We start from the raw sequence: 22,724 nt of genomic DNA, 5'->3' as shown, positions 1-22,724 counted from the left end.
GAAGCAGCAACTCAAAATCATGTAATCCAGATAAACATCAAGCAACAACCAAAATCATGTAATTCAGCATGAACAAATAGGAACAAAAACATGAACAGAAAAATCAAATTATAAACATGTTCTGAACTTCTGATGAACACAGCTAACAAAACATGAATAGATGAACACAGACTTAACAAATCATGAACAGAAAAAATCAAAAAATTATAAAATCAAGCACAGAGTAGGCGACGATTAAATAGGAGCCGAGGTGGAAGGCAGAGTATTACCGGCGACGACGGTGGAGGTGGAGAGCTCCGCGACGGCGAAGAGGGGCTGTGGAACGGCGAAGAGGGGCTGTAGGATGCGGTGGCGATGGCGGTGGGATGCGGTGGCGATGGTGGTGGCTATTAGGGTTCCTGAGAGGGTGAGAGGGTGAGAGTTGAGACTGAGATATTGAGATAGTGAGATGAGGATTGGGACCGAATTAGCCATTAGGGTTCGTGGCTTCTGCGTAGCCCTTTTCTTTTTTTTTTCCTTTTTTTTTTCTTCAAAACGACGCCGTTTTGAAGTTTAATATACAAACCAATAAACCGTAAAAATTGGTCGGTTCTCCCAGTTCACCGATTAACCGCCGGCTCGACCGGTTTTTCACTGATTTTCTGCTAGACGATTTCTGACTTTATTCGGACCGATTAGGTGATTGGTTCCCGATTTTTCCGGTTGAACCGGCCGGTCTGGTTTGGTTTTCAGAACCATGGTATTTGTAACAATAATAATAAACGGGAGTTTGCATAAAATTGATTATAAACTCATTTTATAAAAAACAACAATATACATAAGTAAACTCATAAAAAATAACAAGAGTAAACTCATAAAATTGATTACAAACGGGAGTTTTTTTACTATTATTGTTATTTTGAAATCCATTTTAATAGTTAGTTCACTTTAATTTTCCACTCAAAATCTATCAAAATTATTAGGCCAAAAAATCACCCACTCTGCTCTCTATCTTATAAAATAAAATAAAAAAGATTAATAGTTCTTTGTAGTTTTTCTTTAAAGTAATTATTCAATATGCCTAATAAATGTTTAAACACCTTTAAGTTTAGACATTTATTATTAATTTATGCCCTTTTTTTCTTTTTCGTTTTATATTGATCACAACAGGATCATGGGGTCCATATTTCACTCGGACATTAATACTGAGCTTTTGTTTGAACTTTCAAGCACCACAACTTTCAGCACATGTGAATTTGTGAATATGGGGAACCAGAAATAAGGTAAATATACTTGAATATATTTCAATAAACGGAAAAACATAAAATAAAAATATAAATCACATGTCAAAAATGCAGGCAATAGTACGTATGTTCTACAAAAAAACACGTGGCCTGAGAAAGAATCTCTTGATAAAATGCATAACCATCACGTTGTCAGATCCAGCGTACCATGAACCAAAATATATGGATGACAAATAAAACAGAAATTGCAATTCACAATGTTGAAATCATTATATTAGTGTTGTACGATGAAAAACTTTTATAAAAATAAACAATCAAATAATAAGTTTTAGGCTCCCATCTATATCTCTATGTCTGTATTTAGGCCACATTAATATGAAGATGGTGCATGGTGTCCCGGCTCAGGACGGTGCCAATCGAACAAATGCTGAGTCATCTCAGATTACTATTGGCCCTAAATTCAACAACTACTAATGATGATTAATGACGATGTTAAATAATATTATATCATATAATTAAAAAAGGTTGTTATTAACCGTGCCATTGTGAAAAGCATTGTATGTACACAGACTAGACATTCGAAAAATACAAATAAGCCGCCCCTAGAATGAATATTTTCTACATACTAATATTTATCATTAATTTGTTAAGCCCCACCTGATCTATTCGTTGAATAACAATACATTGACATTGCATCAACTATGATGTATCCCAATAGTTAATTAGCAAGAGAGAAAGATAACGCGCTCGCACGTCGTACACAAATTTGCATACATTTATAGCTACTACATTATGGTGCAAGTGGCTCTCTTGTTAGTCTCTTATGACTTATTATATCCCCCTTCTAGAAATGTGTGTATACATATATATATGCCGTGTTCTTTCGCAAACTATAATTGACATTTAAGACTACGTTTCGCAAGAGAGTAATGCCACAAACTTAAATTTAAAAGAATGGGGGAGCGGGTTGAGAATTATATATATGTGTGTGTGTCAAATTAAAGAGTTATATAGTTACAACTTACAAGATGGTATATTGGTATTAGTCTTAATGATTGAAAGGAAAATATAAAGAGAATAATTATTGGTTTACTTTTACTCTATTTTCTTACAACAGTTGATAGACAAGTGAAGAATGTAAAGCGATATTAAGAGGTGATGATGAGGGATGGTTTTGATTGATACGTATATCCACCAATAATACAACGCAATTTGCTTCTATTAGTTGCTAACTAGTTGAGGACTCCACTGCGTGTTTGTACTGGTTCGTTTAGAAGTAGTTTCATATAGATAGACGACATATACCCTCCAACACTTTTCAATTTGCACAATTGCACACCAATTTTGTGTGTATGCTTATCTGAATGTTCATACGCGTGCATTTTGCTCAATATCTTTGGTACCAAGTGGTTCCACCATCAATCAATGCAACTTCGCTTCAATATTAATATCTTGACTTTTTCGTTTTTGGGTTAAGGTATTAAGCCCATCTCCAAAAGAGCATAATATATACCATGCATATCACATTATCACCAATCGACTCGAATTTAATACATCGTTCGTTAGGCTGCGTTTGATTACAAGATGGCAAAACAAGGTTAGATGTGATATAGTATATTTAGAAATATTAAATTAATATATTTTGTGTTCATTTTAATACGAAAAAAACAAAGATACTAATAAAAAATATATATTTTTTGTTTTTCTTTCATTATTATTCTTATTAATATTTTGTAATTATATTTTGGATAAAATATAGTTTTTGTTTCTGAAGTTCGACAAAAATTTTAAAAATATGTTATTTTGTTTTAATTTTGTCCTGAAAATTTTTTATTTACATCAAATATATCTTTGATGGCTAAATTTTTAAAAAATTTAAGACTAATCTAACAATAATGCATGAAAATTATGCTTGATTTGCTTGTGTTGATGGTTGTTCTTATGGAATTATTGTTGAATTGTCTTAAATTTTTTGAAAAATTAGCCGTTAGAGGTATATTTGATGCAAATCAAAAATTTTTGGGACAAAATTAAAACAAAATAAAATTTATGAGTATTTTTAAAACTTTTGCCAAATTTCAAAAATAAAAAGTATACTTTATCTTTATATTTTTTTATAATTATATATTTTTTTAAATTTTTTAAATAAAACGCAATCTTAGAGTCGAGTGATTTTGTCTATGACCACTTGGGCATCTTGAAAGTAATAATCATATAGTAAATTAATTGGTACAGGCTATTCAAGGCTTATTTGATAAGGAACTGGCCTTCTTCTGCGTACCATCGCTTTTATAAGACTTAATTCTGCATAATAGACTTTGAAACCATAAAAGGCTAACACTAAATTACGGATAAGGCTACGATATAATAATCTTGTTGGTTAAATATCATCCTATTATTAATTTATTAGTATGATATTTACGCGATTCAATTTGCAACTGTTGTTTTCCTCTTTTGCCTTTTTGGTTGGGAAATAAGTAGTTAAGTACAGTATTCAAGTGCACTCGTGTGAACTGCTACTACTTAAATAGCAACCTCTTTAGTTTTATATAAATAAAGGTTATGTTAAGCAATCAATGACTTTTTTGAACAAGATGAACAACGTGCCTTAAAATTGATTCAATTCAAGTAAAACACTTTACACTCCAAAATACTCACCTAAATCTTAATATTAGAATAACCATCCGCACAACTAGTGAATTGAACATCCGATATATTCATTGTTCATATTGTTTGATATTTTCATTCTACTTATACTTTTCCTATATTAAATTATAGATGATGAGTACTTTTCTTCAACTAAAACATAGAGTAAGCATAAGTTAGCTGCAATAATTCATATTATTATTACAAATAAATTAATTAAAGCACCCAATAATGCCTCTTAACTAGCTATATATAGATGCAATTGAAACCAAAAAGCTACTAGTACATATTTAAATAGCAGTTAGCACTTAACATCTTAATTGGTCATGCTTTAAGATTCTTTATGCACCCGATCTCATTGACATTTCAAAAATTACCTAACCAATCGATAAAGAAATTAAATTAAATTTGAATTGATATATATAAGGCATATAGTTTAATAATTTAAAACGAATTCTGAATTGTTTTGAGCATCAACTACAGTGGTCAAACTAAGTGTATCGTTCTGTATCACCAGCAATTACATACATGCATCTATCTTGTGAATTACTTTCAAAGACACAGAAGATATTATCTGCAGTAACTCGTGATAAAGTCAGAAACAACTATAAAACGTGCGTAAGAAAATACAGTTTCATATCAATAATATCTTCATTTGCTGATATTTCAAACCGTATACCGCTGCCGTATTATAAATGGTGTTTCAGACTAATTTGGTCAATCAAACTTGGCGCCTTGTATATTTTTTTATATAGTATACTATACTTGTTTGAATCAGACAAATCACTTGATGATTATATCTTGTGTATAAAAAATGACTGCGTACAAACTAGGAAATGAATGAACTATAATAAAATTATAAAATAATGTGAGAGCAAATATATGTATTTCTAGTATTCTTCTGCTTTTTATTTAATGAAGTTGTTTGATATTTAGTATAGTCACGTAACTGCATATTAAAGTCAGAAAGCCACATACACAAAAGGCAAAAGCCATGCGGAAAATAAAATTGTCCTTTATCTCATTCTCGTGCGTGCTTTCTTTTTCTTTTTCTCATTATTTTCAGTCAAAGTTGACTTATGGCGTGTTCATATTTTGGATACAAGTCCAATATTGCTTCTTATCTATAACAGTTTCGGATATGCACATTTTCGTAATGACCTGTTCAACCTTAGATAGTTAGATTGTGCGTGTGCTAATTGGGGTAGCTCGAGTGTTTAAGACGAGACTAATTTTAACTGTTTTCATATTAACATTGAACAATAAACCAAAGTTAAAAATAGAACAAATGTGCAATTTTTTTAATTATAGACAGATGTCTCTGCATGTTATCATGATGTAGTTTCTTAATGGTAAAAATTCTAACAAAGTAACTACTCCTAAATTAAATTTCGAAATCAAAATAGCATTTGTTCTAATATACCAAGCAGTTACTAGAGACATGAAGTTGCAAATATATCCACTCTTTTATAACAAAAATTAAAGGCTCCCTTTCAAAATTTAACATTACATTAATATAGGAACGGGGGCATGAAACATAAAGTAAAATACTTTAATAAAATGGTTCTAGCTACTGCTGGAATTAAACTATTTGAGGGGCAGTAAAAAGTATGATCAGTAAATGGATCCAGACTATGATGTTTGCACACCACAAAGTAGCAACATAACCCAACAACTTGGAGCAAAGCAAACTTACCCAGGAACTCAGTAGCAAAGAGTAAACAATTTGCAACATAACCCAACAACCTGGAGCATTGAAGAATAACAAGGAACTCAGTAGCAACGAGTTATCCCGAGTGAGAAAACTAGACTAAATTCTAGTTGCACTGAATGGCTCAAAGCTGCGGTATCTCCCTAGATGTTTCCACTTGTCAGTCGTCGCCCCATGTTGATGGCCCTCCCATTCCAATTTCTAATAATGGATCCGACTGAGACTCCATGTTCTTTGTCTTAGTGCTCTTTCGCTTGGTAAATGAGATCGATGTGCTATCCACCTGTTTTGCATCCTTAGGCACTTTCTCCTGTTTCGTTTCATCAACATGATTAAGATTTTCTGTATCTCCAGTATTAAAAAGCTCCACAAATGAAGCTTCTGCATCATCAATCACATCAAGTTCACTTTGTTTCTCATTCTTTTGTTTTTTCTTGTGTTTCTTCTCAATCCTAGTAACATTCTCCTGCGGAGCTAATTCCTTGTCCGTGGGATTGTCATCATTCTTGAGCTTTTTCTTAGTTGATTTCTTGTTATGATCTGTATTTTCCTCGTCAGTGACTCTGACTTCCTTCTTGAAATCATCAACAGTTTTCTTCTTTTTCTTACTTGATTTTCTCTCAAATCCAGGATCACCAACAATTTCAGCATGATCGTCGTCATTCTCACCATGGAATCTTGCCCTCTTCTTGTCTTTGGTGCTATCTTTCATATTTTGACCTACTTGATCTACTGAAAAATCATTACCACCATCATCCTCGTCACATTTCTCATTCTTTGCATCTTTATCTACTGGTCTAGCATTGAATATACGAAGTTTTGGCAGTGCTTTCTTAACCTGCAACATAGCACCATGGCTGTTTAAGGATGAAATTTTAGAAGCAAGTGTGAATTAACATAAGAATAGAAAATAAAAGGATTACCTTTCTAGTAACCTTCTCAATAGAAGCAACTGGATTTCCTTGAAGATTGAGATTTCTCAGATTTGTGAGGGATTTAAGCACCTACAGGTGCAACAACAGCAATGAAGATACAGGGGTTGGAAAGTGTCTAGATAATTATGAAACATTAGACAAAGAGAAATGCCATATATGTATACTACGTCAAACCTTTAGTTCTGACCACTTTGTGATCACATTATTCCCCAAATCTAAATTCTGGAGCTTTGAATTCTGTGCTAATTCATCTGGGAGAGACTGAGAATCCAAAACGTAGCAAGATGTTATAAACAGTAAAACACAAAAACTCTAAGCAATAAAGTCATTAAAAAATGATATGAAAGCACACTATGGAATATTGCAACAGCAAATTTTATCTTGAACTGGAATTGAAAAAGGGAAGTCACATTCAAAGCACACCTGAATTTCATTGTGGGCGAGGCGGAGTTCTCTCAACTCAACACAAGACTTGAGTGAGCAGTCTATTCCCTGAAGCTGGCAATGAGAGAGGGAGAGCTACAACCAGGAAAGGTATTATGAGCAATGGGAATACAATACTGAAATAAACATTAATGAAGGACCTTAACATCTTGAGGAACCTTTACCTTTGTGATAGATTTCACCTTTGTCAGAGCCCCGCCAATTTTCCTGATTGGATTTTTGGATAGAACTGCATGAGAAATTAGAGATATTTCAGGATTATTCAAATGCGAGATATCCCCTTAGGTGAGTTCAGAAGTATTGGAACTCATAGGAAACAGAGAGTATGGTAATTCTTACCAATGGTGTTCAATTCTTTCAATTCATCAAGCTTGCAAATGGAAGCAATCTCATTTTCTGCCCAAAGAAAACATACAAAAATAGGTAAGAGCAAAGGGATATATATATATATATATATTCTTTACCAGATAAAAAACAGATGGAGAAAAGAGGTCCTAACTCCTTCAAAGAATACAGAAATATTCTCACAATGTTCCAAGTTCAACCTTCAAAGTAGATGGTTAGCAAAAGAAGTCTTACCATTCAAAATCAGTGCTCGGAGGCTAACAAGCGATCTGACCTCATCCATAGATCTAAGCTTATTTTTGCCTGCGTTTAGCACCTGGTTCGCATATACATACAAATGTGACTCCTAAATCTTCAAGATGTTTCATTAGAAGAATTCAAGCATAAAAGATTGGTTGACTTGAAATAAGCTCATCACTTCAAATACACACATAGGCAAACAGCAAAGTACACAAATGGAGACAGAAATGTACAATAAAACTCAACAGAATCCACACACCAGGAAGTAGCAGCAGCACAAGAAAAGCTAATAACTAATCTTACAGTAGTTTTCAAAATAACCATAAAAATTTTAATAAACGAAGTCTAAATCCAATAATAAGGTACACAACACACAGGACTAGCAACCAGAAAGTAGAATAAATTCCCAAGCTCAGGTAATATTAATATTCACAATGCAGCTACTTACAGTGAGCTTAGTAAGCCCTTGAATTCCTTCCAAGGTTTCTAATTTGTTCTCCAAAACGGATAACCATTTCAAATTAACGCATGACCTCAACCCCTGCGGTAACCATAGATAAGAAGCCAATCAGAATGCCCATAAGATTTATTCTTTCAGAAAAGAAAGAAAAAGAGAGAGTACCTCTAGTGAAGTTAGGTTGTTGAGTTTGAGGTCGAGCTTCTCCAGATTGCTGAAGCTGGACAAACAAGAGACCTGGGCATTTACCAAAACCGAAAAAGTTAATATCTTTGGTGGTTCCAAGTTGAAATAAAAAAGAGTAGGATGGAAGCCTAACATCTGAAAGTGCCTTGTGATTGAGCTGAAGACTGGTAATGGAACTTGGATCATCGCCATTGTTGTCCTTCAATACTTGCTCTAAGCTCAACCGAGCCATTGATTACTCTCACCGATTCAACCCGAGAGGCGTATAACTAATTCTGAGGGCATCAAAAACCCTAGCTTCCCCATGCCTTGTTTACAAATTACTGAAATTAGATATATTTTATAACATTACTTAAACCCAATTTTCCTTTAAAAAATGTATTAACATTATAACAATAACCTTCTTTTGAAACAGCCTTTTTAAACTTTTTTTTAAAACAAAAATAATAATAAATAGCGAGAAATTCTTAAAAATATTCTACAATACATATGGTTTTTTCCCTTTCACGTTGATATTAAACATATAAAAAAGAAAAATAAAAATGATAATAAAATGTAATACAATATTAAATCTATAATTAAAAAATAAGTATAATTTGTTTTTTATACTTAGAAAATGATATAGAACTTGTCATTAGTTTACCATTATGTTATGTAAATTTTAAGGTTGAAGTTGTGACAGCGGATAATGTTACTTTCCAAAGTGAGATGATAGATCACTCATCACTCTACTCAGCTCAGATATTTTTTGACCAAATAACACACAATTCTTTCTTTACACTGAAATGAACCATTAGCCTTTCATCCATAATGGACGCTCTTTCAAGGATTGGATTCTTACCCTCTTCTTCTTCTTCTTTTTCTTCTTACAACCTTCAGCTCCCCAGAATTCATGTCTTGTCTCGTTTCCCAAGTTCTTTTTCCACTTCTATTTCTCCGTCCGTCTCTGTTTTAAGAGCTGCTCCTCCTTCAGGTTAGCATTTACCACCTCTCTTCTTCATTTCCCCATGTTTTGAGAATTCAGATAGCGTTTTTGTCTCCTTTCTGTGGATAATGCTTCCCCATGTATGCTCTAGTTTCAAGCTTTCATTATCCTTTAATCTTTAAAAAGAAATAAGAAGTGATATTTGTTTGTAATGAAGGCTAATGAGTTGAAGCTCGTTGATTATCAGTGACAGTGACTGATGTAGAGGAGGATGCCTTGCAAATATTTCTTGAGGAGAGAGAAGTCAATGGGGATTTCATATCAAGGCTGTCTGATATGTTATGGCAGAGAAAGTTCAGAAGTACTTCTCTTGAATCTTATGATATTGGCAACACTTCTCAACAACCAGGGCAGGTTCAGTTTCAAACTTGGCTTCCATACATTGTTTCATTGAATTGCTATGATTCAATTGTATATCATGTTGTGTATGATTTCATTGATCAGGCAATTCAATCACATCAGATGCTTGTAATATTTGTAGATCACTGAGAGTAATATTGATGATGATGGCTTTTTGAAACTTTCAAGAACCCAGGAGTGGGTATTAGGTGAAAATTCTGCCCCAATAAACAAGAAACTGAATGCTAAGGTATACTTTTTAACATGTCTAGAACTTCATTTTGTGTTTCATCAGGTGAATACTACGGCCAGCTCCCCTTTCTTCAGTCAATAATTATAGTAATTCAATCATTGAATGATGGAGGATGCTTGTCTTCATGTATATTAACAGATGTTGCAGGATAGCAGCGAACGACGGAGGAAACTGAACATTCTGAAATATGAATCTGTATGATACTTATCTTGAAACTCAGTAGGTTTATTGTCTCAAAGACAATGGTGTGATGTTATCTGAGGCATGTAGCTTTGATTAAGCAATTGTTGTTCAGATGTTAAGGAAGCTTCTGATTCTTTGCATGATTTTGTAATTGTAGCTCAAGAGGGAAATACTTCTCATATCCATAGGTATTGGACTAGCTTGTAGTGGATATTGCTTCATAACTTTATCAGCACAGGTAAGCTCTTTGTTTAAATAACTATTTTCTCTTCTGTTGCCAAAAAGAAAGAAAGAAGATTTTAGGAACTTGCTATCAAAGTTCATAAATCATAACAAAACTAGCATACTGATTCTAATCTCTCAATCATTTTTACTGTTGCTTTATGATGTGGAGGCTGCTTTGAGTTATGGGATTGGAGTCCTTTTCAGGTTTGATTTGCATTTATTTAATTTTCTGTAGTGAATGTGATTTCTTTTTAAGTAGGTGCTTCTCTATGTGGATGAGAAGAAAATAGCAGCTTGTTTTTCCAATGATTGTTATGGTATTTAATTAAACTAATGTAATCTGCAATGCAGTTGCTTGTATCTTCGGCTATTGTATCAACATGCAGATAACCTCTCCACCGAATCTGTTGCTCAGATATTCAGAAAAAAGAAGCCCAAGAAGTAAAACTCAAACTTGTTTACAATTTCATAATTACTAAGGGGTCTATTTGGTTTGAGAAAACATTTTCTGTTTTCATTTTTTGTATTTTTTGTTTTCAGGATTTTATAGAGAAAAACATTGAAACAATAAAATCTTATTTTCTTTTTTCATCTTGTCTTCACAAAATTCTTAAAACAGAAAATATTGGAAATAAAAACATAAAGAAGTTCTTATGTTGTTGTTGATCATCCCTTGTTTTGATAAACAAGTTCTTATAAACCAGGATTGGTATAAGAAGTGAGGACCTACAAGATTCATTGGAGCGGTTGATAAAGGGTTGTAGCATGTCCCTCTCATCTCCAAGGCTTGTGATTCCGGCAGCAATCTATGGTATTTGGGTTCTGTCCCATCAGTATTTTACCAATGATTTCTTTGATTTTCAGGTAAAATTTGAAACTTATGTTATAAAACATTTGAAGTGCACATCACTAGACAAAACACATGGTCATTTGCATTAATATATGTTGTTCATTTCAGCTTGTGCCGGCCATGTTTGGGATGTTTGTGTACAAGGCTGCAGTTCTAGTTCAAGTTTACAGAGACAATGAAGACTTGCGGTTAGTATTTCCAGAAAATGACTTACTCAATTGAATATTTTATTTGAAGGGAAATGAAGAGAGCTATGGCCAAAGCTATGCACTGCTTAAATCCCTTCAAATTTCAATGGTTGAGGCCGTTGTTGGCATAGTTAGAGTTGGTTCACTTGGGAATTATAAAATATCATTAATGATATCCATATATCCCCTTTTTTTCTTTAAGTATCAAGCGCTGCATCAAAATAATGTAATATGAAGAACAAATATTCCTGTAAAATCCTAATATCCTTAGGATACATTACTTATTTTGTCAACGATTTTTTCTCCGTCTTCACTATCATCGTTGGCTCGTTCATTTTTATTCATTCTTGTGAATTACTCGAGCTCAATTTCTTGTCTTGCAAACGTTATAAAACAATTTTTAACGAGAAAATTATTTGAAGTCCTAACTCATCTATTTAGTTATCTTTCTAACTTCTAAAAAAAAGTTTTAAATTTCTTATCTTTTTAAGTTAAAAAAAACATTTAAATTTTTTTCTTTTAAATATTAAAAAAATAATTAAATGGATGAATTAAGACTCCTAATCCTTATTCTTTTAACAATATTTAAAACATTAAAAAAATCTATACCACCAATGGAAGTAAATAGTGGGAGCAGCTTATCTCTACTTTCTGGATGACAAAATGTACAATAATCAAATAGTGCCACAACTGGTTTATCACATTAAAATGTATAGGTGCCGTATAGTCCATCAGACACAATGTGATGCTTACAATACTATATTACTTGCATTATGCTGCACAGTCCATTTTCATTCAAACAACGACCCCTGATGCTAAGCAAGTCTTCAACATACAAAAACAAAATAGACAAAACAAGGCTCAATAACAACACCATCACCCCCTCTACAATTTGGAGATTTGCTGCAGTCAATGAGTCAATCACCATATTTTGTTAAATCAGTTCCGTATTTCTGTAACCATTCATCGCGGTCTCTCACCATTTCCTGCCATGTCATATATATATCACAATTACAGTAGCTATGGCAGATTATTTGCAATCAATCAGTTTTTGGAAGAAAAAATAAATGACATTTTCAGGAAACTTAGCTAGATCCAAATGGTCAATCACAACACACCCCATTTTTACATACATAATGCCTGAAACATATCAGAGTTCAAGAAGCGATTAAAGCCTGCCCTAACTAGTATACTAAAAGTAATTCAGCCGGAAAAGAAAAAACACTTCCTTCAGCAATTCGGTAAATAGACACCTCATGAAATCATGATTGATGAGCGTTCAACAGCGCTTTATATACCATATCAATGAATTGATTGTCCTGCATAAACAAAAAATGTATATATATATATAAAAGACATTAGAAAATAATATATGCTTCCTATTCATGGCAGAGAAGAGAATACAACAAGCTCATACAAACTTGTTTGCTTCCAATCAGTCATGCTTATGATCATTATAGTTGGAACTCGGAATATCAAGCACTGGTACCAAAAGCAAACTAACCTGAACAAGCACAAGAAGCGCCTCGCGGACCTTTTCTCTGGAGATCACTGGACCAAAGTTTGGAAGAGAAGCTGAAGTGGGGGTAAGTGAAGGTGGTGGAGTTGGAGGTGGAAATGGCTGTAGCAGTGGAGCACCGTATGGACGCTGTACGCTAACAGCAGGATGAAGTGGAGGAGCGGTAGGTGTGGATAAAGACACAGGCGGGACCACCATTGCTGAAGATGGGGGAGGAACAAAAAAGGAAGAAGGCTTCACCAGGTTTGCAGCCCGTTTGTTGCTGTTATTGGATTCAGGAGCATCGTGTTGGGGCAGTAAAGGAGTAGATGCTGAAATAGAGGGTGCTTGCAAGGATGGCACAGTGGGAGCAGCAGCATGACTTGGAACGGAAGATGAAGAGATTGTAGCAGAAGACTGATAAAGTTGTCCAGTAATTGGAGCATTTGCAGTATTCCCAATGGCCATAGCTTGCTGCAATAATAAAAGTATCAGGAAATATTAACCCAGTCAGACATGAGTTACGAAGGTTTAACATACCATGAAAAACTATGTTTTCAATATCATTGTGCTGAATATTACAGATAAACGATCATGGGCAGGATTATATGGGTCCACAACAGATGATGTTAAACTCAGGTAAAATATAGCTCACTGTAGAAGTTAATAGAAAAACAGATGATGAGTGACCTTGGATACGTCAAGTACAAAGTTGAAAATGATTATTGGTGAAAAACATTTTGGACTACTATAATATTCAAGAGACTAGATAATTAATCATAGATACGTGAAAACACACCATTATTTCCTGAACACTTTGCACTTCCCTGCTTCCATAGATGATCCCCATCTATGACCAATATTCAAATGAGGAAGCCATGGCATAGTCTCTTTCTGAGAGTTGCAATTCTAAATGCCAATTGGGCATGAAGAACTACAATAATGCCATAGACATCAGTAGATCCTATGGTTTATTAAGTTTGTGCAAAAAAGTCCAGCAATCAGCAAAGGCAAATAATGTGCCAAAAAAAAAAAGGGACAATCAAATAAGGTTAAGACTCCAAGATATATCAATCATAAATTGAATCAATTATAATGAAATACAAAAATAGGCAAGAAAAAATTTTGTCAAGCACCACAGAAACATAGAATGCCAGAAACAATTATTCATCTCCCTGGCCCAGTGTCATCTCATCATATCATTATGTTTGTCAATAAATTTGAAATCAATAGAAGACTCTGTTGACAAATTTTTAGACGTAGAAAATGGAAATTAAACCCTCCACTATGGCACATACACTGAAGAAATTTACAAATGATGGATCATCGACAGCATCAGCTACATTGGAAACATTTAATGCTGACGGTTCAAGAGGACCATCCATAACTGCCAACGTTGGTACTGCTTCAAGTTCCTCAAACTCACTGCAATAAATGTAAGAAAAACATCAATACTAGAATTCCAAAAACACAATGTGCCAAGATCCACCATAATGATTAATGTAAGCTTTTTAAGCTATAATCCTCCAATCCTAAATGATATAAATATTAAGAAGCAAGAAAACTGATAATGTAACAAGGCTACCCAATATTTTCATATCAAAGATCTTCCTTGAAACATGCATAGGTGGTGGGAGTATAGAACATAAAACATAAGCAATTTATACATGTTGAAAACAATTGATTAAAGAATGGAGTCAAACAGACAAATGATCTTAGCACCTCTCCCAACCAAAAAAATTAAGATAACCATGTCATAACATAGCCTAGTCATAAGTTGCTAGTCATTAGACCTTGCATGCAAGTTAAGCTCACCCAAGATAAAATAAAAAATGTAAACCAATAGTACATAGGGGTCTCTCCATCTTAGTTTATGTGTTTTGTTTTAGAAGTTAACTGTCAGAGTAATTTAACCTGGTCTGTTATTTGTAGTTAGTTAGAGACAGCTGTCAACAGCTTCTCAGTTGGTAATTTATACAAAGTTGTAAGAAGTTACACTTCTAAGTGCTACTATTAATACATGGGCCTGATGTGAAACTTATTCAACTCAATACGGACAAGTCTCAACCTTCAGAATCAGCTCACTTTTATCTTTTCTGTCAACTTTCTCACTATTTCCTTCATATGATGTAATAGAAGAGCAGAACACCATATGAACCAGAAGAAAAAAGACATAATAGATAAAACGAGCCTCACAATCCATGGGAACAGGATAAGGTAGTGGCGCCAGATAGAAACATAGTAGTATTATTACCTCTTTGTAGAAGACACCTTTGACTTTGGAGGCACCTTAGCATATGCATTAAGGATCCTGAAAACCAGCCAATTTTAGGTGAATAACACAATTGCATGAAAATAATAGAAATTGGAGAAAAATTTTGCTGTTAGACTAAGGCATAAGTCACAATATCAATTATAATAATTAAAAAATTGCAAACTATCTATGTGTAACTCGGCATTTCCATGTTTCATTACCTGTTAAAAAGATTTGCAACCTCTTCACATTCACGAGCATTATAGAACCAGATGCCATTCACTTCTTGAGCAGCATTTCTATACAATAGATAAGGAACCTGAACTTCATACTCGAAATCCCCCAAAAGATTTTCCACCAAATTTTCTGCTTATGCAGACAGACCATGGTTAAATATAGGGATATTTGGAAGTTCTCAACCACCATGTACAGTAGCAGCAAAGTATATACCTCACCCACAAAATAATGTCTACAAGGCTTATATTTACAGCTTGCATAATTACTAATTTCACTGTACTCACAATATTGACTGCAACATAACAACTGTGGTGGAATTCCAATAGCCAATACCTAAGCCCAAATCCTACAATATTAGGGGGCAAGATCACAACTAATAACTAAAATCGTGCTCTACCTTGGACCAGGAAGCATATGAAAAAAAAAAAAACCTTAATTACGTTACCGACAAGAACCCAAAATGAGAAAATGAGAAATGATACTCGCAATACTAAATTTCCAACAACCATCGCACCAAACCATGCCCGATTGCCTCAAAAAGGGAAAAGAAAGGCGAAATTATTTCTATAAAATAATAAAAAAAAGTTTGTTGACGACAAAAAAACAAAAGCAGAAGGACTAACTAACCAGTATTGCGACGGTTCATCACAATAAACTGAAATCGCGGTTGCGTGTTCCTGAAAAAATCAAAGAAAAAGCAATCGGATCGTGGAATTCATGAATTGTTGCGATATGATGAAGGAAAAGGAACAAAAAGTAGACCTTTTGACAACGAAGAGGGATCCCTCGACGTCCTTGCGGCTCTGCAAACGGTAATCGCAAAAAGAAGAGAGAGAAAGCGTTAGAGAGAGAGAGATAGAGAATGGAATCGATAAAAGGAAGGAGATTATAACGGAACGAACCCATTGGGAGAGGTCGATGTTGAACTCGTAGAAGGTGACGTGTGCAGCGGTGATGAGGATTTCCTCAACGAAGGGGTCGATGCGCTGAAGAACAGTGAGGTTGAGGAGCTTGGTGCTGTGCTGGTCGAGATTAGGCATGAGCTTCCCGTTCTGAGACATTTTGGAACCGCAAACACAAACCCTAGAATTTTGCGGGTTGGGTTTGGGGTTTGGATGTGTTGTGTGCCTGAGAGTGAGAATGGAAAAGATGGAATGGAATGGAGAATCAGAGAAGAAAGAGAGGTGAACCAACTCAGCTCCTTGTTTTGGAGTCGTCTATCACTCTCACCTTCTTCCCCAAGCGAAATTAAAACCCCCTATTTTCCCGCAATTACCAAAACAACCTCTTAACTATTTTACTACTTTACCCACTAGATACTACTATATAAAGTACTATGCTTTATTTAATTCATATACGTGTACATGTAGTTTTTTAAGATTATTATACTTTACTTTATATGTACTAAAATTTCTACTTCGCTCTATATTCATATAGCAAATTTAGTAAAATACAACTTTCACACTCTTTTTGTTTTTTTTTTTAATTATTCGGTTGGTTTATGTAATTTTATCAAATTTATAATTAATTTTTTATATTTTTTAATTAAATTTTTACACTATTTTTGATTTTATAATTAAGTCATTTCTGTGTTTAAAAAATAAAACTAATCGAATATTTTTTTAAAAAACATGTGGTTAAAGATTCAATTAAATTCTTAATTGTGGATACTTTTAAGTTAGATAAAAATATTCTATTAACTCCAATATTTTTTATAGTAACAAAGTTCTAATTACAAAATTTAAAACAGTATGTCAATTAAAAGGAAAAAAACACAGCGATCTAATTGCGAATTTAATAAAACTATAAAAACCAAAAGAATAATTAAACCATTTTTTTCCTTATACTTTTAATTCTATGTAACTTATTATAATTGCTTTTCTATAAGATTTTTAATTTACAATGCATAGTTTACAAAATAATTTTTTTCAAAAAATAACATTTTAATAACCATTAAAATATAATTAAAAAGTTGTGAACAAAATGGTAAATTATATTTAGTCTAGATTGTTATCCTTGTTTAATTTCGTTATATTAAATGTTATTTTTAATCATATATGTTTAAATAGAAAAGGTAAATAATAAAACTTTATCTCAAGAAAATCACTAATATGTATTAATCCGTCCTAATCCGAAGATTTAAAAATCAAACACCAGCCACTTAGACCAACTCTCTTTTTTTTATTTTGTTGGACTAAAAATAGGAAGATTACTCTTTTTTTTTTTGGACTAAAAATAGGAAGACTCGAACTCGCAATTTTTAAATGAGTATAGAAAGATTATACCATTTAAACTATAGCTCATTGACACTTAGGCCAACTCTGTTGTTAATTAAAACCATGAAATCTTAATATTAACCAAAGTGATATTTTCCAAGTTTATTTAAAAAAAAAATTCAATAAATACAAAAAAATATATATTTAACATCTTAAATATAAAAAAATATACTTACATTAAAAGTTAGCATAAAATCTACCACTATATATTTTTATTTATTTATATATATCAATTCAGATATTTTCTACTAAATAATTAATAAAATAATAAAATTTATTATAATATATAAAATAATTTATTTTATAAAATATTAAATATGTATTTCTATATATTTTATGTGATAATAATGAGAAGATTTAAAAATAAACAGGTTATATTACCTAAACATCAAAGGGATCAAAGGCTGAACTCTGAAGAGAAAGTGGTACACACGTGGACACGTCATTATATTAATAATGGCTTAAGTTCAATGGCTCTCTTAGCAGATACATTATAGTCCTTAACACTATCTATCTACAATTGGTTCATTAGATACTTACTTGCTGCTATGCTAGATTCAGGTTCAGTTCCTAGATTTCTTAAATTCCTGCGATCAACTACTTCTAGCACATGCAATATTAGTTGACCATTGATATAAGTATAAACCACTATCTGGTAGAAGCAGTCATTTATTCATTGTTTCAATTCCTATGTATATTTTTTCGCATCACACAGCACACAGGAACAAGTAAAAGGAAGCAGTTAATCTTTTTATGTAACTATTAAAAGTGGAAGTATATTATTTCCTCAAGTTTTTCCTACTACCAGTACTACTACACGTGGACAAGAGCAAAGGAATCTAATTCTAATACATGATATTTATTTATTCATTGATATATCTAATTTGGATGTAATCGAAAGCTCAGTTTTTTTCTTATTTATTCAGCGGCCTTTCCTTTGCGTCTGCTACTAGTACCAGTTTCCAGAAGGTAACAGACCATAGAATCGACATCATCCCCAAATATGCTGTATGCCTCAATAGCTTGAAGGTAAGTGAATCCCATACACATTAGAAGTTGTATGCTGCTGCTTTGATTTGTGTCCTGCTCTTTTCCCTGTTCCATCTTCGATGACCCTGCTACTCACGTACACAATAAGCACACTTAGCTTATGCATTCCAACTTTCAATTACAAGGGTACAAATCATAATATCTATACATCATCATTTGCAAAACAAAAACTTGCATAACAGATAAAGGGGAAAATTTCTAATTGCTCAAAGTTTTATTTGATTTCATAGTTTATGGCCTTAAACACTGCACCAACCTACAGAAACTAAAATAATACTATCTTGGAAGCAAATAGACCAACTAGTAGGAGAGTACAGAGTAGACACTCACTAGCTCCAGAAGAAGATGGCTCGGCATTTGATGTAGATGACTCTCTGTGCCCAAGTTGTTGCTTAATACCCTCAGCAAGATACTCGGCACGAGAAGCTTCCATCACAGAACGTTCAATTTCCTTCTCTGTGAGCTCAAGATCAGAGTAGAACCGTCCCTCAGCTAAAAGTGCCTGTAAAAAAAAGTTGGAAAACAGGGTGTCGTCAACATCAACTGAAATATAGAAACCATGTTGACACTTTTGCAATTTGAAATACTTGCATTATCAATCTGATTGTTTTGTTGAGCTATGATAGCAGCCTTGACTTGATCTTTGTCAACATTTGTCTGCGTTGCACCAAAAGAAAAGGGTACAATTAGCCAACCAATATAGTGAGAGATATAACAATGATTGGTGAGTCAATTTACAAGTTGCAGGGTCATTTTCATAGGCCTCATAAGATCCTTGCTTAAAAGCGATGTTTTATAAATATTTAATTGATGTAAAATTCAATCTACCCATATATATATAAAAGAAGTGTGCCATTAATTACTTACCCCACGAAGAGAGCCGAACCCAAGTCCAATGCCAACTGTTGGGCGCCGTGGGTCAACCAGGGAGTTATAATGATGTCCGTGGTGATAACTAAGCCGTATTGGTGGTGTGTCAGTGTTATAGCTTCTTTGAAATATGTTGATCGGTTCTGCATCAACAGCTAACATTACTATTAGCAAATAATTTACAAACCACAACCACAAGAGAAGTATAGACAGAAGCAATACCTGTAGAATAGGAGTATATATGAATTGGGCGATTATACATTTCACAGATGGCTTGGATCTCAACATTGTTACCATAGACCTGCCAACAAATATAGGGTTAAATAAAAAATTTAAAGTACCTATCTACACATAAAAACCAAGTAAAACTGCATGTAGCATTTAAACGGAATATAACCTGACATGGTAATTGAAATTTAAGAGGAACCAGAAAGATTGATGGGTTGCACACATAATAATTTGGATTTTATCTTGCCATATTTCAATTCATTAATCTTAAGTTGCACAAGATGTATTATGATTTAAAAAATCATATCATTCAGCAGTCTATCGCATGAAATTGGCTATTTCCACATATTTCAAAAGTCAGCAATCAGCATGAGCACAGCCATCAGAGACTAAAAGCCAATATTTTACTCTATTTAACATATACAACTTTACGAATAAGAATAACCAACCACTTCTAGGTTAGAACTAAGATAATTTCTCTCAGAAAAGGGAAATGGCAAGTGAGTGAATGGAATACAATTTATAGAAATGTAAACTGTTTTGAATTGAATTAAAACTACAAAAAAACATCAACAAACTAAAAATGCACTTAATATCCAAATGCAAGAACTTAAAATCCACAAAAACTGTGGAGTTGGTTTATCTGATCAGCTCAAAAACAAAACAAAAAATAAAATAACAGTACAGTACAGAAGAAAAGCTGCTCAAACTAAACTGTGATCCCTACCTTATCTCTTCTCTTCCTTTTACAATATGACGTGAAGCCTTCTGTTATAAATTGAGAAAAGTGGTCTCTCTCCTTTTCCTGAAGACATAAAACCAGTAATACTTATCTTACACCATCAAAGTATTTAAGCAATAAAGTGATAAAGATCCAAAATATGGTGTTAGGAACTAGGGTGCAGATTAATAGTAAGGATGAAAAGACATATATACATAGTGTAGTGTTATCATACCATGTAATCTATGCACAGCTGTCTGACCTCATCATATAATTCAGAGTCCCCATACACCTGGTCTGCAATGGCACGGAAAAGGCAGTTTCCATCCTCTAACATTCTTTTTACTTCATAACCTTTCACCCTTCTAATATCAATTTCAAACTGTCGCTCTTTCTCCTGAAATGGATGTTGATGTCATTTGATGTAAAATGATTATCTCAATGATGGCCATTAAGAAACAAAGTTGCATTAATAAGGTGAAGTAATAGCCTTCAAATAGAAACTTTGTTCCGTAACATATAAATATGCAATGCAATATAATGCATTACAAAATTTTAAAGCAAGGGATCAAGATTTGATCATACAACCACACCCAAGATAACCTTCAAAGGAAATATAGCTAAAGATCTTTGATGAATAGGTTGTATTAGGCCAGTGAGTTTGAGCCATAGCAGGGAAGAAACAACAAAAGAACAATTCTAAATCCTGTTGGGCTTTTTAGACCAACTTATGTGCGTACTTTACTTTATAAGTATCCTCCTCACAAAATGTGGTTATGGAACAAATAATCACCTCATTTGAAAAGAAGTATTCTTTGAATCAACCCACGAATATCAAGACATAGGTCAAGAGATTCCTGTGAGAAATCAGGGCAGACATGAGACTATCATGTGATCATCCAACCTATAGTGGGATAAGGTTTTGTTGTTTTAGTATTGTTTTATCCACTAATCCGCATAGAACAACTCAGGATAAAGCACTGTGAATATGAAGGAAAGGATAAAAGAACAGATAATAAGTATTCACTTAATAAGATAAACTTACCACATCATCATAAGAGGACCCCAAGCATGGATTTTGCTCGTCAGCACTATTGTACCCTTCATTTTCACTATGAGCCCTCGGAGATGATGGTCGAGAGCCCGCAGGTGAAGTCCTAGCCGAAACCACAGGCCACGCAGCTGCTTTTCTAGGTGATCCTAAATGGACAGCATTTGAAGTCCCTGATACATTCCTTCTTGTTAAGTTATTTGCAGAAGGCTTAGGAGGCGGAACAGGTGGCGGTGGTGGGTGCGAGCTACCGCTAGTAGAATCCCCAATACAGGACTCAACATCTGATGCAGGTTTTTCTCCACCCAACCCTCTCATCAATTCTTGGTGGACCACAGCAACCTCTTCTTTAACATCTTTACCAGTATCATCATCAGCTACTTCATCACCTGAGACGGTGTGACTCTGCTCTAACCTAGGACCTTCCAAGAAACTGTCATCACTGTTTGCCTTGCCACTATCACTGGTCCCACCATACTCCAAAAGATCATCACCAACAACCTGCTCCGCCGCCTCCTCTCCACATTCCTCATCCTTTCCAGCTGGAGGAACAGGCAAAGCCGGCTCCGGCCGAGGCCCGGAACGGCCCTGATTCTGATTCGGGTTCTGGTTAGAACCACTACCTGAAGGACCCCCAGAAGACCCTCGCTGAATCAGTATGCGAGTCATCGTTAATCAACCCTACCTACACTTGCCAAAATGCAACCTTTTCTTTCTGCAAGAACAGCACTGCACCGCCACCACCGCTTTCTTCTTTCCCAACGGTATGTCGCGTGTTCTAACCTTGGCCGAACAAGGACCGTTATTTCTTCTTCTTGCAAGCCAGTTCCTTCACGGAAAACGATCTCTGCATTTCCGTAAGAATTCTCATCAGACCCTAAGATTGTATGAAGAAAACAAAACCCCCTCTTTTAGGAAGTCGAATTTTACCCAGAGGTATTCACAGCTTCGCGACAGCAATCTGCAAACAAAGTCACCGTTACAAGAGAGATAATTAATCAAATTAAATGCACATGTTGTCCTTCTGAGGAGCATAATAAAGACGGATGACATAAGAAAGAGAAAGAACAAAAAAAGAAAGCGCAGAAATTGGAAGCATTAGAAAGAGAAATGAAATTTGAAGCGCAGAGAAAGAAATGGGAGGTAAAGTGTTCACCGGAGGGAATGCGCAGCGATGATCGCGAAGAAGGAATTGAAAGATTAGGGTTTTGGTTGTGTATTGATGGCGATGGTGAGAGAAAGAGAGAGAGGGAAGGAGGGAAATGAGGTGAGGGGTGAGAGAGAGAGAGAGAGAGAGAGAGAGAGAGAGAAGGGGGGAAAAGAGAAAAA

At 34.2% G+C, this 22,724-nt stretch overlaps 4 protein-coding genes across 8 annotated transcripts; 1 reads left to right on the top strand and 3 right to left on the bottom strand.

The window, feature by feature from the left end:
• Positions 1–5,316: 5,316 nt before the first annotated feature.
• LOC127744050 (uncharacterized) lies at positions 5,317–8,500 on the bottom strand. Its single transcript, XM_052256320.1, has 10 exons — positions 8,321–8,500; positions 8,167–8,238; positions 7,993–8,085; positions 7,539–7,620; positions 7,299–7,355; positions 7,124–7,188; positions 6,939–7,034; positions 6,690–6,776; positions 6,504–6,584; positions 5,317–6,418 (listed from the first exon to the last, which is right to left on the bottom strand). The coding sequence occupies exons 1-10, from the start codon at positions 8,417–8,419 to the stop codon at positions 5,741–5,743; spliced, it is 1,410 nt and encodes a 469-aa protein (XP_052112280.1). The 5' UTR covers positions 8,420–8,500; the 3' UTR covers positions 5,317–5,740.
• Positions 8,501–8,955: 455 nt separating this feature from the next.
• Positions 8,956–11,511, top strand: LOC127744128 (uncharacterized). 2 transcript variants are annotated; one of them, XM_052256404.1, is made up of 9 exons: positions 8,956–9,160; positions 9,360–9,526; positions 9,654–9,761; positions 9,912–9,959; positions 10,105–10,185; positions 10,342–10,376; positions 10,524–10,613; positions 10,877–11,036; positions 11,131–11,511. In XM_052256404.1, exons 1-9 carry the CDS (start codon positions 8,998–9,000, stop codon positions 11,242–11,244), a joined length of 966 nt encoding a protein of 321 aa, XP_052112364.1. In that variant the 5' UTR covers positions 8,956–8,997; the 3' UTR covers positions 11,245–11,511. The 2 variants fall into 2 exon arrangements, with proteins under 2 accessions (XP_052112364.1, XP_052112363.1); XM_052256403.1 differs by having other exon boundaries at positions 8,958–9,160; positions 9,903–9,959; positions 11,131–11,505.
• Positions 11,512–11,889: 378 nt separating this feature from the next.
• On the bottom strand, positions 11,890–16,440 carry LOC107462043 (mRNA-decapping enzyme-like protein). 3 transcript variants are annotated; one of them, XM_052256399.1, is made up of 9 exons: positions 16,102–16,440; positions 15,962–16,002; positions 15,827–15,876; positions 15,184–15,328; positions 14,963–15,019; positions 14,007–14,133; positions 12,715–13,182; positions 12,464–12,529; positions 11,890–12,350 (listed from the first exon to the last, which is right to left on the bottom strand). In XM_052256399.1, the coding sequence occupies exons 1-8, from the start codon at positions 16,258–16,260 to the stop codon at positions 12,473–12,475; spliced, it is 1,104 nt and encodes a 367-aa protein (XP_052112359.1). In that variant the 5' UTR covers positions 16,261–16,440; the 3' UTR covers positions 11,890–12,350; positions 12,464–12,472. The 3 variants fall into 3 exon arrangements, with proteins under 3 accessions (XP_052112359.1, XP_052112360.1, XP_015936084.1); XM_052256400.1 differs by having other exon boundaries at positions 11,890–12,196; XM_016080598.3 differs by having other exon boundaries at positions 11,890–12,529; positions 16,102–16,439.
• A 1,764-nt stretch (positions 16,441–18,204) lies between these two features.
• On the bottom strand, positions 18,205–22,718 carry LOC107462049 (OVARIAN TUMOR DOMAIN-containing deubiquitinating enzyme 6). 2 transcript variants are annotated; one of them, XM_052256402.1, is made up of 10 exons: positions 22,552–22,718; positions 22,326–22,356; positions 21,390–22,242; positions 20,580–20,741; positions 20,351–20,428; positions 19,618–19,696; positions 19,393–19,538; positions 19,117–19,182; positions 18,856–19,027; positions 18,205–18,593 (listed from the first exon to the last, which is right to left on the bottom strand). In XM_052256402.1, the coding sequence occupies exons 3-10, from the start codon at positions 22,062–22,064 to the stop codon at positions 18,394–18,396; spliced, it is 1,578 nt and encodes a 525-aa protein (XP_052112362.1). In that variant the 5' UTR covers positions 22,065–22,242; positions 22,326–22,356; positions 22,552–22,718; the 3' UTR covers positions 18,205–18,393. The 2 variants fall into 2 exon arrangements, with proteins under 2 accessions (XP_052112362.1, XP_015936094.1); XM_016080608.2 differs by having other exon boundaries at positions 18,205–18,590; positions 21,390–22,356.
• Positions 22,719–22,724: the final 6 nt, after the last annotated feature.

The sequence above is a fragment of the Arachis duranensis genome, unplaced genomic scaffold, assembly GCF_000817695.3.
Source record: "Arachis duranensis cultivar V14167 unplaced genomic scaffold, aradu.V14167.gnm2.J7QH unplaced_Scaffold_232525, whole genome shotgun sequence".
In the NCBI taxonomy this organism is placed as follows: Eukaryota; Viridiplantae; Streptophyta; class Magnoliopsida; order Fabales; family Fabaceae; genus Arachis; species Arachis duranensis.
The sequence above is the reverse complement of the archived record's forward strand: the minus strand, read 5'-3'. Positions and strand labels throughout refer to the sequence as shown.

Excerpts from the sequence above, each read along its gene's own strand:
- LOC127744128 (XM_052256403.1), top strand. The coding sequence starts at position 8,998 with ATGGACGCTCTTTCAAGGATTGGATTCTTACCCTCTTCTTCTTCTTCT. Across the intron at positions 9,161-9,359 it reads AAGAGCTGCTCCTCCTTCAG|TGACAGTGACTGATGTAGAG; the intron begins GTTAGCATTTAC and ends GTTGATTATCAG. Across the intron at positions 10,186-10,341 it reads TCATAACTTTATCAGCACAG|GCTGCTTTGAGTTATGGGAT; the intron begins GTAAGCTCTTTG and ends TATGATGTGGAG.
- LOC107462043 (XM_052256399.1), bottom strand. The coding sequence starts at position 16,260 with ATGTCTCAGAACGGGAAGCTCATGCCTAATCTCGACCAGCACAGCACC. Across the intron at positions 14,134-14,962 it reads AAGGTGTCTTCTACAAAGAG|TGAGTTTGAGGAACTTGAAG; the intron begins GTAATAATACTA and ends CATTTATTGCAG. Across the intron at positions 13,183-14,006 it reads CATTTGTAAATTTCTTCAGT|CAAGCTATGGCCATTGGGAA; the intron begins GTATGTGCCATA and ends TTATTATTGCAG.
- LOC127744050 (XM_052256320.1), bottom strand. The coding sequence starts at position 8,419 with ATGGCTCGGTTGAGCTTAGAGCAAGTATTGAAGGACAACAATGGCGAT. Across the intron at positions 7,035-7,123 it reads AGGTGAAATCTATCACAAAG|CTCTCCCTCTCTCATTGCCA; the intron begins GTAAAGGTTCCT and ends TCCTGGTTGTAG. Across the intron at positions 6,419-6,503 it reads TTGAGAAGGTTACTAGAAAG|GTTAAGAAAGCACTGCCAAA; the intron begins GTAATCCTTTTA and ends GCTATGTTGCAG.
- LOC107462049 (XM_052256402.1), bottom strand. The coding sequence starts at position 22,064 with ATGACTCGCATACTGATTCAGCGAGGGTCTTCTGGGGGTCCTTCAGGT. Across the intron at positions 20,429-20,579 it reads AGCTGTGCATAGATTACATG|GAAAAGGAGAGAGACCACTT; the intron begins GTATGATAACAC and ends TTATGTCTTCAG. Across the intron at positions 19,697-20,350 it reads AAAGGAAGAGAAGAGATAAG|GTCTATGGTAACAATGTTGA; the intron begins GTAGGGATCACA and ends ATTTGTTGGCAG.